Below are 13,715 nucleotides of genomic sequence, written 5' to 3'. Positions count from 1 at the left end.
TATATATATAGATACATATATATGTTCAACATATAACAAAGAAAAATTTAGTAACGTGACATCAGAAAAACAAAATATTCAAATTTGTAACTCCTTTTATCGGTATATGTATATGTGTCTAGAGTGCGTCGTTATTTTTTTGTGCCGAGTAAGAATTACGGGTAGAGTTCGTTGGGGCGGCGTAAGTTCCCCAGGCCCCTCCCTGTCGAAGTAAAGGTAACATTTTGCATCTCCTTAGCTACCTATAGAGAGCGCTTGAAAGGAAGACGGCGTAGATTTCCGGGGAGAACAAGGGAACTTAAGTCTTCTCCACACGGAGAAAGTCCCTGTTTTTGTTTTTTTGGATTAGGTGCACTAGGTACATACATATATACTTCTAAGTAGAAATTTTGTGTTTTCCTTTTGCCTTTTAAACTTAAGTTATTTAAAATTTACAATTTTTCTAATTTTCAAATTTCGATATCATTATTTTTTTTATATTCCACTTTTTTTTGTTATATGTACGTCTTTTTAAATAAATTTTGGCGATCAGTACTTAGTTATTATGGAGTGCTGATTAGAATTTTCAGGGGAGGTTTGGTAGGGCTGGATAATGCTCTTTAGTGAACCGGGTCCTACAACGTAAACTTCAGCTTCACAGACTTGTAAGGGGAGTTCGAAAGAAAATGTCAGTCAAACTCCAGGTTGGGTGCGTACGGCCATGCTGCAACAACAGCCGCAGCGTTCCCGAGGTGTATCAGGTACGGCGTGAATGTTGTGTCATCGGGTGGTAGTGTTTCAGATCGAACATTAATGTCGTTTTGTCTGTTAATAGTGTGTCGGTGTGTAGGTTGTCTTGTGTTTGGTATTCTTTAAGTATAGTGCTAGTTTGAAAGGCGTGTTTTGGTTGTAGTGTGCAAGTAGGTATAAGTTTTTGCTCTTTTAGAGTTATGTGTTATTGTAATGTTTTGGGATCGTTTAAGTTTTTTTTAGTAATGGTATGAAATATTAGTTTTGGAAAGAGGTGAGGTCCATCTACGAAGGTAAGATCCCCCCCTCGTCCGGCGAGCTTAGCCGAGCATGCCATTGCCTTTATAGTGGACATTCTATCCCAACTTCCATACCCCCTTTTCCCACTCTAGTTCTGGCCTACCCTTATGTGGTGGCCATTAAATCCTACGCGCTCCTAACCTATCCTCAATCGTAAATCCCTTTCTTATTACCTGGCCTATTGCCTGTCATTTCACGATCCATCATAGTTTTCATTTCATGAATAGTCATGGTGGTTAGTGTTGCTAACCACCTCATTTCTCTTAGTAATCAGATTTCAGATGATGGTCGATTTTAATGGTAAAAGTAAAACAGAATTGATTAAATATTTTTAGTATACAATCGTTACTGAAGGAGATAAAAGGTGAAGGCTCTTAAGTTGACTTAAGTAGTTTTAACTGTTTATCCTTTTCTTGTATATATTTTCTACAAAATATTTTTTTTCTTTTATACCATCGTTGATAAATCTTGAAAGTTATGACCTTTTGTAAAATATGTAGCTTAAGCTTAATTCGCAGGGTTTTGCAAAAGGTAAAACAACTTGAATAGAGGATGAGACGTCGATAGGCAGAAATGATTTTGGTAATATATATTAACTTATTTTTATGTTCGATATTAATCTAAAAAGTCAAATTGCTTATGTTAATTTAAGATATTTTACCAGAAAGTTTTTCCTGTCCTTACATTTCTTATTCGATTTGATTTAAGTTGGTTTACTTATTTTAATAAATAAACAAAAAAATAATAATAAAAACACATTTAACTGACCTAAGAAGATATTTAGTAAATGAAAGACTGTAAAATTTGTTTTGGTATAGTAAAGTGAACAAAACTTTAAAAAATGTTTTAAATACTCCACTTATTAAAAGAAATTTTTGTTTTAGTTACATCTTACATCATCTACAAAATAAATAGTAGCTTAATTTTTCGAAATTAAAAATTTCCATTTATAATATTGTTTCGGTAAGTTATTGCTTGTTTATAATAGTTTAGAAGTAGCTTTACATCTGATTCACAATTTAAAAGTGCTCTTACTTCAGATTCAGATTGAATATCACTGCCTAGATACAATCTACGAGTTTCCTTGGGAACAGGACATCTACCAATAAAGTGTACTACATCTTCTCGCTCCGCGAGGTTGCAAAGGCTGTAATAGATCGGTAAATACGAACAATGTGGTATGTAGTTAAGCTTTATGAGTTCTCCCCTCATTTTAAAGATGGAAGATATTAGTTCTTGGCTATTGTGGTTGCTGAAATAATTGAGTAGGTGAGAACCAAAACTCGTCATATCCAAAAATTTCGTTTTGTGTAAAATGGAAAAATCTTATTACGGCTTATAGAGGGTACTTGCTGAATTTAATCTTGTTTCTATATAATGCGGCATATACATTGTTCAAATGCTTGTCAAGAATGTGAGAGAGTATTAGTTAAAATGAAACACGTATACAATGTGTGTATGCTTGAAGCAAAATCAGATAGACAACATTGACATAATGTATATTCGAAATTGATTGCTTGATCAATCAAGCTTATTTTTTAATATTTGTCGAAGAGGAAACATCGGGTATCGGAAAACTAATTATGGAAAACAAATCTTTCATTTTTGAGTTTATTGAACTCTATCGTTCGCTGCCAGCGTTGTGGAATATAAAAGGGAAAGAATACGCCAATCGAGACTTGAAAAATAACCAATATGAAAACCGTCTCAAAAAATATCAAGAGAAGTATCCTGAAGCTACAAAAAAAGATGTATCTCAAAAAATTAATACCCTGCGAACAAATTATAGGAGGGAATTAAAACGAATATCGGGATTGGAGAGGAGTGGCTCTGGACTCACCGAGGAAAATGAATCAACACTTTTTTATTTCGATGCAATGGATTTTTTGCGTGATGATGAGGCAAAATGCCCTTCAAGAAGCAGTATAGAAGTTAAAGAAAATATTACAGAAGTGAGTATTATTTTATTGAAATTTGCATTTATAATTTAGGTAGTACCCGTGGCATGATGGTTTGTGCGTTGGACTGTCATGCAAGGGGTATTGGGTTCAATCCCTGCCTGTGCCACCTTAACTTTAAAAAAAATTAATTTTCGCGGGTACTGCCTCTTGCGAGGAATTGACAAATCCTTCAAGAGTAATTCTTGTCATGAAAAAAGTGCTTTCTCAAACTAGCCGTTCGGATTCGGCATAAAATTGTAGGTCCCCTCCATTCCTGACAACATTACTCACACACAGGAATGGTTGAGAGTTGTAAGTCACTAGGCCCTGGTTCACAACGGACTGTTGCGCCACCCCATTTGATTTGATTTATAATTTAGATAAACTTTAGCACAGTTTATTGGCCATTTAAGAATTTATTTTGCCAAGAGACTTGACCTTCATTGTTGAAGTAATCGCAAAAGGATTCTCTGATCAGTTTTGAGTTAGCTGTTGAATTTCGACATAATGTATTTTCTAAAGAAGCTATATCACATTGCCTTCTCCACGCTCCTTGATCAATAGTTCCATTGTGTAACAGTTCTTGATCAACAGAGCCCGATTGAAAATACTGGTTTGATGCTTTAGCTCGCAAAAAGTTGTGTAAATAGCAACACTCGAGGACGACAGTTTGAACTTTTTCTGGTGAAAGTGGTATAGTTCTTTGAAGCACTCCGAATCGTGAAACCAGTATACCGAAAGCATTTTCTACGATTCGACGAGCGCGGCTTAACCGATAGTTAAATATTCGTTTCTATTCGGTTAGTCCTGCCTGAGAATATGGTTTCATTAGATGTTCCGATAGTTGAAATGCATCATCCCCAACGAAAACATATGGGAGCATCTTGTCGCTCATTGGCAGCTGACTAGGTTCGGGCAAATTCAAGGTGTTTTCATTAAACGCCACTCCAAATTTTGTGTGACTTAAAACACCTCCATCGGATATTCTGCTGTTGACTCCAATATCTACCATAACGAATTCGTAATTCGCGTTGACGACTGCCATAAGCACGATGCTAAAAAGTTTCTTGTAATTAAAATAAAATGAACCAGAATCGGCAGGTTTTCTTATTGCTATATGCTTCCCATCCAACGCTCCTACGCAGTTCGGGAAATTCCACCGATAAAAAAAGTCGTCCGCAATTTTTTGCCAATCTTCTTTTGATGTAGGTGTCTATGAAGAAAAAATTGAATTATGTCCAACGCAAACTTACATTAAATATGTACATATGTATGTATGTTTTTATATTTTAAGGAAGTCGAAGCAGAAGCGCCAAGAAAACGAAAAAAGTCAGATCCAAGTGACGAATTAATAATTCTAGCAGCCAAGCGATTGTCAGAACCAAAGAATGAATTTCGAGCAGTTGCAGATACATGGGCATTAAAACTTAAAAAATTGGAAGAAACACAACGAATGTTTGCAGAAAAATTCATCAACGACATATTATTTGAAGCTCAAATGGGTGGATTGCACAGAAATTCAATGCATCTAAGTGTCGTTAGCAGGACATGCACGCCTGTGTCAAACGCATGCCTTTTTTTTTAATTTTGAAAAATCGTTTCCATCTCTGCATAATCCATCAGTATCTGATTTTTCAAATGATAGTATATCTGCTCAAAATTCCTCATCAACCTCAAGTAAAATTCGAAATTTTATAATAAATGAACCAAGAGTGTCTTCACCAAATATTAATGATTTATCAGTCAACATCAGCGCAAACACAGGTGATTTCTCCCGATCATACCAGCACCCTAATATATTCGGATAAACAAATATCTGACACTGCCCGGTTTTTTGCAACATTTCAATAAAATCTTATAAAATATGTACATACATATGTATTTTTCTTACAATAAAACAAAAATAGTATGGAATAATTGTTTTACTTATTTACTTTTATCTGATGATTTAGGACCTCAATAACTGCTTCGCATGTTTCGTTGACAATACGACCAATAGAATGCTCAGATATAGCACTGACGAATTTTAAATCCGCAAACGTATTACCCGTAGCCAGAAAACGAAGAGTTATCGATAGACGTTGACTGACTGGTATAGCTTTATGCATTTGAGTATCTTTTTTATGATTTTGGGTGTAATCATTTGAAGAAGTTTATGATAAGTCTCCTCATCCATGCGGAGGAAATTTTTGAAATCGTTTTGACAACTTAATCTTAGCTCATTAAGAAGATATTCGTGAGTAAACTGGCTTCGTTTTTTCAACCATTCCTTCATCCACACACATTTCTTCCGAACCTGTCTTTTCTTTTTAAACGCTAGAGCTAGTCCCACAGCAATGCAGCAGTCGTCAGTGTCACTCATATTTTATCTTTTATATTTTTTAAATGAAATGAAACGATCAAATTCGCAAAAAAATATTTTTCCCCATAAAACAACCGCACGTCTATTCACCTCAAAATTAAAATAAATATAAATGATTGAAAGCTTATGCATGATGTGTGTATATGACACGTCAAACAAAATTTGCTAATACACTCTCACATGCTTGACAAGCATTTGAACAATGTATATGCCGCTTAAAGATTTGTAACTCTGTACGCTGTGATTTAAAGGAAAAATATATTTTATGCTGCTATTAGATATTATTTAGATATTAAATTTGGAGTTTTGAAACCAACCTTTATAAAACAATTTGGAGATGAACTTTTTGGTACCAACACTCTTAAAAATGTTAAAATAGGTAATTCAATAGGAACACTTTACTTATGATAAATATTTTTTTTTTATTGTTTATTGCCAAAAAATATTGCATTAAGTTTAAAAAAATATGTAGGTACATGGTAATTCATAAGTTTAAAGTTACAGAAGGAAAATAATATTTTTTTAAATTGTGAACACTTCTTGTTCCTCTGGTGGAGTTTCCTCGTCATCATTTTGAATTTCTTGAAGAAATAGTTGTTCAGGAGCAAAAATTAAATTTTTGTAATAAAAAAGATTATCCATTTCCTTCCAAAATGTTTGTCCAGTAATTTGTCAACGTCTTTTAGCTTTTCTTTTTTTACTGGGACCTTATTATCAAGCAATTCTGGTGTTATTAATCTTAAGCTTTTTCCTTTTTTATTGATGGATTTAAAACTTCCCGAATCTACTTTATAATTTACTTCTCCTTTGACCACGATATTTGTATTTTGCTTTAAAAGCATGATTCGTTTTGAGGTGGTTTAACATTTTTGGCAACCGAAGATTTAAAGTCGAAGATGGGTACTTCTTCTCCAACGGTCTTAACCTGTCCATACTTTTCAAATATTTGTTTGTATTCTTCTGGCTGAATAATTGTGTCCATTTTCTAAAGCTCCTTTTCAATGCGACCGAAAACCCTGTCAGATGGTAAGTACGAATGGCCAACGATTGGAAAAACGAATTCGATGGATTTTATATTCGGAGGCGAAAGCTCAAGAAGCCATTTTGCTAGCATCCCAATTACAGTTATATTTTTGTTTTGTCCAGGGCAACCATCCGAAAACATCTGAATTTTATAACAAATTTCGAGATTTAGGCCTTTTAGATAGGAGAATAAAATTGATGCGGTTTCGTTGGAACCTTTAAGCCGTTGATCTTGTAACCGATTTTATTTAAATAAGGAATTAAATTAAATAAATTCGAAAAATAAACACGACATTCAAAGCTAAATTACTTTCGTTATTGACATTTAATAAATAATTGAATTGTCAATTTGACAGCTGAGGACATTCGGAATAGGGATGGGCAAAATTGAAAAGTAGTAGAATATAAGTAGGAACCTTAGCGACAAACTCAAGAGAATCATGAGAATGTTGCCAAGTTAACAAACTCAGAGCGAAAGTCAAGGGAAATATGAAAAACCTTCTCTCGCAATTGAAAAGTGCAGAATTGAGAAAAACTCACACTAGGCAGAAAAAAAAAAACGTTTTAACTGAAAAAGATTTTTAGTTTATGAATTTGGTAACAAAGACCTTTGTAAGTATGGGTTAAGAACAAAGAAATATTAGCGAGCTTTCGAGCCTTCGGAGGTACTTACATTGCTCAAAAGCCTGGTTATTTCTTTTTCCTTTCGACCATAGCAACGATCACATTATCCATAGTGCAAATTTAAAATTTTGAATATATACATATATATATAGAAGTTGAATTCAAATTCAATTTAAAATTTAAAATTAAAAGGAAAAGACGGGATACGTCCATCACATTTATACTGAGAAAAAAATTATAAAATAGGAAGTGAGGTAAGAAAACGGAAGGAAAATTTGTAGTTTTTCTTGTTAAAATAATAAGTTTTTTTAAAACAGGCATTTTCCTACAGGCAACTTGAAAAGCCTAAAATTCCCTCTACAAGTCCTTAGGGACTTGAAGTGACCAATAAATATCAGGCGCGCAGAAAATTAGTAGCTGTCCAATCACCATTAAACAGGATAACCAGGTTATTAAATAACCTGGTCGAAATTTTGTGAAATTAATCATCACTTAATCTTAAACAAAGAAGATAGCTTAGTTGGTTAGCTCACTGTTTGAAGTGTTGAACAAGCCAGGGTCCTGCAGTTCAAATCTAGCTAGCTGCAATTTCATTTTTTATATAATTTAAATTTTTTTATATAATTAATTTTTTTAAATCTTAATCAATTAGTTTTTTTTTAATTGTGCAAATTGAAATAAAAGTGCTAGTAAAAAAGTAATAAAAATTATAGTGCTATAAGATAAAAAAAAAAAGAAAAGAAGTGTTAAGTAATCTTGCGGAGAAAGAGAATAAGGAAAAATAGAAGTTATAGCGACAAGGATTCAACGCCGATCGACAAGCAGCAGTGGCCACTTCTACTTCGTTTCCGGTGAGTCTTTAATCAATTTGATATAATTTAAATATTAACTTACGCCAGATTACTAAAAATTACATATATCTCGTACTTGAATTCATCCCGAATAATTTAATACAGGGATTAATCTATAATTTTTGTATCACTTTTATTAAACTTTTATTTTCAATTTTTTTAACTTAATAAAGTAAGCTTTAAATAGTAAAAGATATGAAAGTAACGTAACTTAAAATCTAAACATACAATAAGAAGAAAATGAAAGTCAATAAAGTTAAATAATGTATATTATAAATTTGAAATGAAGTGGTAAATTTTTTTATTAAGAGATGAGTGTGGCTAAACTAGAAAGATGAAGAGAAATTAAATAAGGACACCAATATTAAGGGTCGTCTAGGCGAGTAAGACGACAATGGAAGGGAGGGTAAAGTAATATCACTCGCGTACCTTCTAATACCTATAGGTACCCTAGACTGGTATGATTTATTTTTGTAACGATTAGGAGGTCAAAGAACCACCCCAACCGACGAGCTACAGTGGTACCAGCATACCAGCATCGACCTTTACGCCAACAAAGTCGTTACAAAATGGCGCCCATAACGTGTAGCCGCTATCAGGGATAGCGAAGCTAGAGACATTTTTTTTGAGCCACATCAAATTTTTACATTTTAATTATTAGTCAATTTTATTAACATTTCTTTTAGCTTACAATAGTATTTTTTTTAACAAATTGAAAGGCCAGTTTAATTCAATTTAAATTTCTTGTGAGTCACGATAACTCGAAAGTACATTTTGGTATCGGTTGCCACCGGAAGTTTAAATTGATATGGCAGTTTCAAAAAAACAAAACACAAGAAGGAACTTAAGGTTCGAGTCTTTGATAAATCAAAGATTGGTTTTCAAACGACCGAATAAATTAGCCCTTGCTTGGAGATTTTGTTGGAAGTAGACTCGCGGAAGCGAAAGCGTCCTCAAAAGTGCTTCCAACAGAATACTCATTTTTAAACTTAACTAGGATAAATTATTTTTTGCCAGAGTCATCGCAGATGAAAGGTTCGTCCGTTGGTGTCCTGGGAAAGAGATTTTGTCTAAATATTAATTTTTTTGTAGTTTCAGATACATACCACTAGAATACTTAAATTTTGATTTCATTTTGGCTCGTAGAACAATGGTGTCCTTTAAATCCTTTCAACACATCTTTTATATAGTGAAGTCACACTCATCTCTTTATGTTTTATGAAATTTTCTGAAAAAGAAATCCAAATAATTATCAATTTATAGATAATACTTTTAAAATAAGTTGTTTAATTTAATAATCATTCAGTGATTAAACTATAAAATTAGTTTGAATTTGAATAAGTTGCAAGCCTGCTGGAGAGAACAATACAGTTTGAAAAACAGAGTCGAGGTTTTTTTTTTTTTTGAATTAGTATTTGAAATTACATTCATCTTTTTGGAAAACGAGGAGGCTCAATAGCATGAGCCAGGAAAATCCCAGAACAAGTGTAGCTAGTAGTTGGAATAATCTTCGAGCTATATCTGAAGCAACTTTCGAGGATTTTGTAAGGCGATTTAATACTACAATTGACCGATTCAATTTAGACAATTCTTTAGATTTTTCGCGGGAGTTGAATACGATAATCGTAGATAATAGTCCAGAAATGTCAAATAATAGGGAATCGATACAGGGTGTAGCGAATGAAGGCGCTAATCAAGAAGAAAACAATGCCTTACAGGATAATGACAATCTTAATAGACGTCAAGAAAATATAGATAGGGCCCGCACGATGGATCAAGAAGACCTACTCGATAGGATAGATAGAAGTTTGCTGGACAATCAAATGCGAATTTTCCAGCAGATGAAAGAATTTATGGAAAGCGTCAATAAACGCATAGAGAGTTTCGAGAAATCTCATAATGTACAAAATACTATAGAAGCACCGGTAAGCGGTTCTTCGTCTCAAGAGAGACAGGCCACTAGATCGCCGTTAGAAAGACAATTTGCTAATTTGTCTGTGAGCAATTCCAATGCCGTAGACAAATGTCGTCTAGATCGCTGGTGTATCCAATACGATGGGTTTTCAAACATTGGTGATTTTCTATTTAAAGTTAACCGCATGCAAAAGTCTTCAGGTTATTCAGACGAGCAAATCGTTGCAAATTTGCATGTCCTCTTGAAGGACAACGCCAATAAATGGTATTGGAGATACTTGAAAAAAAATACTGAAGCTAGTTTGGAGGAAGTCAAAGCAGAAATGCGTAGGGAGTTTGGTCGACCTGAGGGTGACGTCGACATTTACATGCGACTACTCACTCGGAAGCAAGGTTTTAAGGAACCTTTCGACGAGTATTACAACGCAGTCGTTACAATCAACGACCGTATGAAAGAGCCGTTTGACAGCAAAAAGTTGTTAGAGGTGCTCAGAAATAACGCAAAAGATAAACTTGGGGAAATTTTGTTGTCTTCGGATGTCAAAACTTTGGAGCAACTAAGGTTGAAAGCCAGACAGGCAGAGAAATTTCTAGCCAAAAGATGCCCCAAGGCAGTACACGAGGTAGTCTTGGAAGAAGACGATAAGTCGGAAATAAATGATGAAGAAATTTCCGCTATCCTTCACGGAAATAGATCAAGCAGTACTTTTTGCTGTTGGAACTGCGACGATAAAGGGCATTCCTTTTATAACTGTCCTTCTCATACGAGGAATTTATTTTGTTTCCTTTGCGGGGCTAAGGGAGTTTCTACTCCTGAGTGCAATAATAAGCACTCGGAAAACTTTCGTCGGGACGAAAAGAAGGGCGGGGAGAACCGTCCCACGAAAAATCTTGCAGGCCCTTCAAAACAATAAATAATAATAATAGCATACTCACTGAAAAAGATTCGCATTCCAAGCAACATCTAGGAAAAGACGGCTTCAGTGAATCACCCATGAAAATTTCAAACTCAGATCCAATCCAAACTTTAAAAAATGTTGAAAATCAAGAAATCTCTAGCCATCCAGTTCTCCATTTCTCACATAATTCTTTGCATGAGCGAAAATTAAATTATGCAAAAGTCAGAGCTAAAATTTTTGGAAAGAAAGAAACTTTAGTTAGCCGAAAAATTCAAAAGTGTAGAGACCGATACAAGAATCGTAAGGCTTACCGTAAATTAATTGTAGACTCCATAATTTCGTTAGAAGGCGATAGTAGGATGTACGTTAACGTACGTCTTAACGAAGAATCTTATTTCGCACTGTTAGACAGCGGGGCATCAAATTCAGCTTTGGGCAAAGATTGTTTTGACTTAGTTGAAAGAATTTTTGCCAAGGTTAAGCCTTACAGAAATCATGTCCGCACGGCTGATGGTAGTTCACACGACATTGTCGGGTATTGTGACATTGTCACCAAATACAATGGGATTGCAAAAACTCTTTGCTTTTATTTAATCCCGAACTTAACCCAAAGCGTCTACTTGGGAATGAATTTTTGGAGTGAGTTCAACTTAGTTCCACAAATCAGTGAAATCGCTTGTGTTGCTCAAGATCAAGAGCAAGAATTCAACTTCAAGGAAGAAGCAGAGTTGGTTGAGTTATCTGCGGAACAAAGAGCTAAGTTAGAAGCAGTTAAAAGAATGTTTCCCAACTTTGTTGAGTTAGGTTTAGGAAAAACTCACCTAGGTCTTCACGTTGTCGATACAGGGGACGCAACGCCAATCAAGTCCGGGCATTACCCTTTGTCTCCGGTTCGGCAAGAAGAAGTGTACAAAGAGTTAGACCGCATGCTGGAATTAGACGTTATCGAGGAGAGTAACTCTCCGTGGTGTTGCCCATTGGTTTTGGTTAGGAAACCCGGAAAAGTTCGTCTTTGTCTCGATTTTAGGAAAGTTAATGCGGTGTCAGTTAAGGACGCTTACCCGATGCCACACGTAGACGGTCTTTTAAGTCGCATCAAGGATACACATTTTATCTCAGGTATAGATCTCAAGGATGCGTATTGGCAAATTCCTTTAGAGGAACAATCACGACCAAAAACGGCTTTTGCGGTTCCCGGTAGACCACTCTACCAATTTAAGGTTATGCCTTTCGGTCTAAGCAATGCTGCTCAAACCTTATGCCGTACTCTCGACAAGGTCTTGCCATCGCGCCTGAGAGAAAATGTGTTCCTATACCTCGATGACCTCTTAATATGTACCGCTAACTTCGAAAGTCATATTAGTATCCTAAAAGAAGTAGCATCGTGCTTACGCCGGGCAAACCTAACCATAAACCTCGATAAGAGTAAATTCGGCATGCGGGAAATAAAATACTTGGGATACATAGTGGGACAAGGAACGTTGAAAACGAACCCGGAAAAAATCGAGGCGATGGTAAATTTTCCTGTACCTAACTCACAAAGGCAAGTTCGACGATTCTTAGGCCTCACGGGGTGGTATCGTCGCTTTATAAGGAACTATTCAGAATTAGCAGCACCACTTACTGATTGTCTTAAGAAAAAAAAATTTGAATTCAGTGCCGAAGCGCTTAACAGTTTCAACCAGCTGAAAGAAGCTCTCTCTTCAGCCCCGGTTTTGAGTCAACCCGATTTCAAAAAGCCCTTCGTCATTCAATGCGACGCTTCATCAGAGGGAATCGGTGGAGTTCTTTTTCAATTTGATGAGAATCAGAATGAACGGCCTATCGCTTTCATGTCTAAGAAACTCAACAAAGCTCAAAAAAATTACACAGTGACTGAATTAGAATGCCTTGCTGCAGTCTTGAGCATAAGGAAGTTTCGTGCCTATGTTGAGGGATCACTTTTCAAAGTGATAACAGATCATTCAAGTCTTAAGTGGCTCATGTCACTCAAAGATTTGAGTGGAAGGTTAGCACGGTGGAGCCTTGAACTACAAGGGTTCGACTTTTCTATTGAGCATAGAAAGGGATCACTCAATGTTGTACCTGACGCCTTGTCGCGAGTAGACATGGAAGGCATACTGATTCAGCCATCCGAAGTAAGCTGCGAAGAGATTTCAGCAAATGTAATAGGAGAAGAAGTGGACTTGAACGCTGACGACTTTGACTCGGAGCAATATTCCAAATTGAGAAAGAACATCACCGATAACCAAGAGTCTTTACCGGACCTAGTTGTTTCGGGCAAATATGTATATAGGCGCGTTCGGTTTAGAACTGGAGAATGGGGAGAAGAGGATTCCCGGTGGAAGCTTTGGCTCCCAGATTCTTTAACTAAACAAGTCATACAGATGTCGCATGAAACTAAATTAACTTTACATAGTGGGTTTAGTAAAACTTACGCACGAATTCGTGAAAAGTACTATTGGCCAAAAATGATTTTGGATATAAAAAGATATGTTAATGATTGCGACATCTGTAAAACAGTAAAAGCTCCCAATGTAACTCTTCGTGCTCCAATCCAGAACCAGACTATAACAGAAAGACCAATGCAGCGTTTATTTATAGATCTTTTAGGCCCTTATCCAAGGACAAAACGAGGAAATATTTATATCCTAATTGTGTTAGACCACTTTTCGAAATTTGTCTTTTTAACAGCTTTGTCAGTAGCTACATCGGCCAAAATAATTAGGTTCTTAGAATGTGATGTATTCCATCAGTTCGGAACGCCTGAAATATTGCATTCTGACAACGGCCGACAGTTTGTTTCGAAAGAATTTGCAAATTTCTTGAATGCATATGGAATCAAACATCTGAAAACTGCTTTGTATTCACCGCAAGCAAATAACTCGGAAAGGGTGAATAGAAATATCCTCAGTAAACTAAGGATACTCATTTCCAAGGAGCAGAACGACTGGGACTTACAATTGTCAAGCATAGCGTGTGCATTAAGGTCGGACGTGCACGATTCAATTGGATGTCAACCATATTTTGCACTTTTTAATCAAAATATGATTACGCACGCCTCGACTTATAA

The 13,715-nt window shown here is 35.5% G+C and overlaps 1 protein-coding gene across 1 annotated transcript; it reads left to right on the top strand.

The window, feature by feature from the left end:
• Nucleotides 1-2,608: 2,608 nt before the first annotated feature.
• On the top strand, nt 2,609-4,554 carry LOC129950652 (uncharacterized). Its single transcript, XM_056062579.1, has 2 exons — nt 2,609-2,981; nt 4,237-4,554. The coding sequence occupies exons 1-2, from the start codon at nt 2,613-2,615 to the stop codon at nt 4,552-4,554; spliced, it is 687 nt and encodes a 228-aa protein (XP_055918554.1). The 5' UTR covers nt 2,609-2,612.
• The last annotated feature ends 9,161 nt before the right edge of the window (nt 4,555-13,715 follow it).

Source organism: Eupeodes corollae, chromosome 3 (assembly GCF_945859685.1).
Source record: "Eupeodes corollae chromosome 3, idEupCoro1.1, whole genome shotgun sequence".
Classification (NCBI taxonomy): domain Eukaryota; kingdom Metazoa; phylum Arthropoda; class Insecta; order Diptera; family Syrphidae; genus Eupeodes; species Eupeodes corollae.
This window is presented reverse-complemented; position numbering and strand designations above follow the sequence as displayed.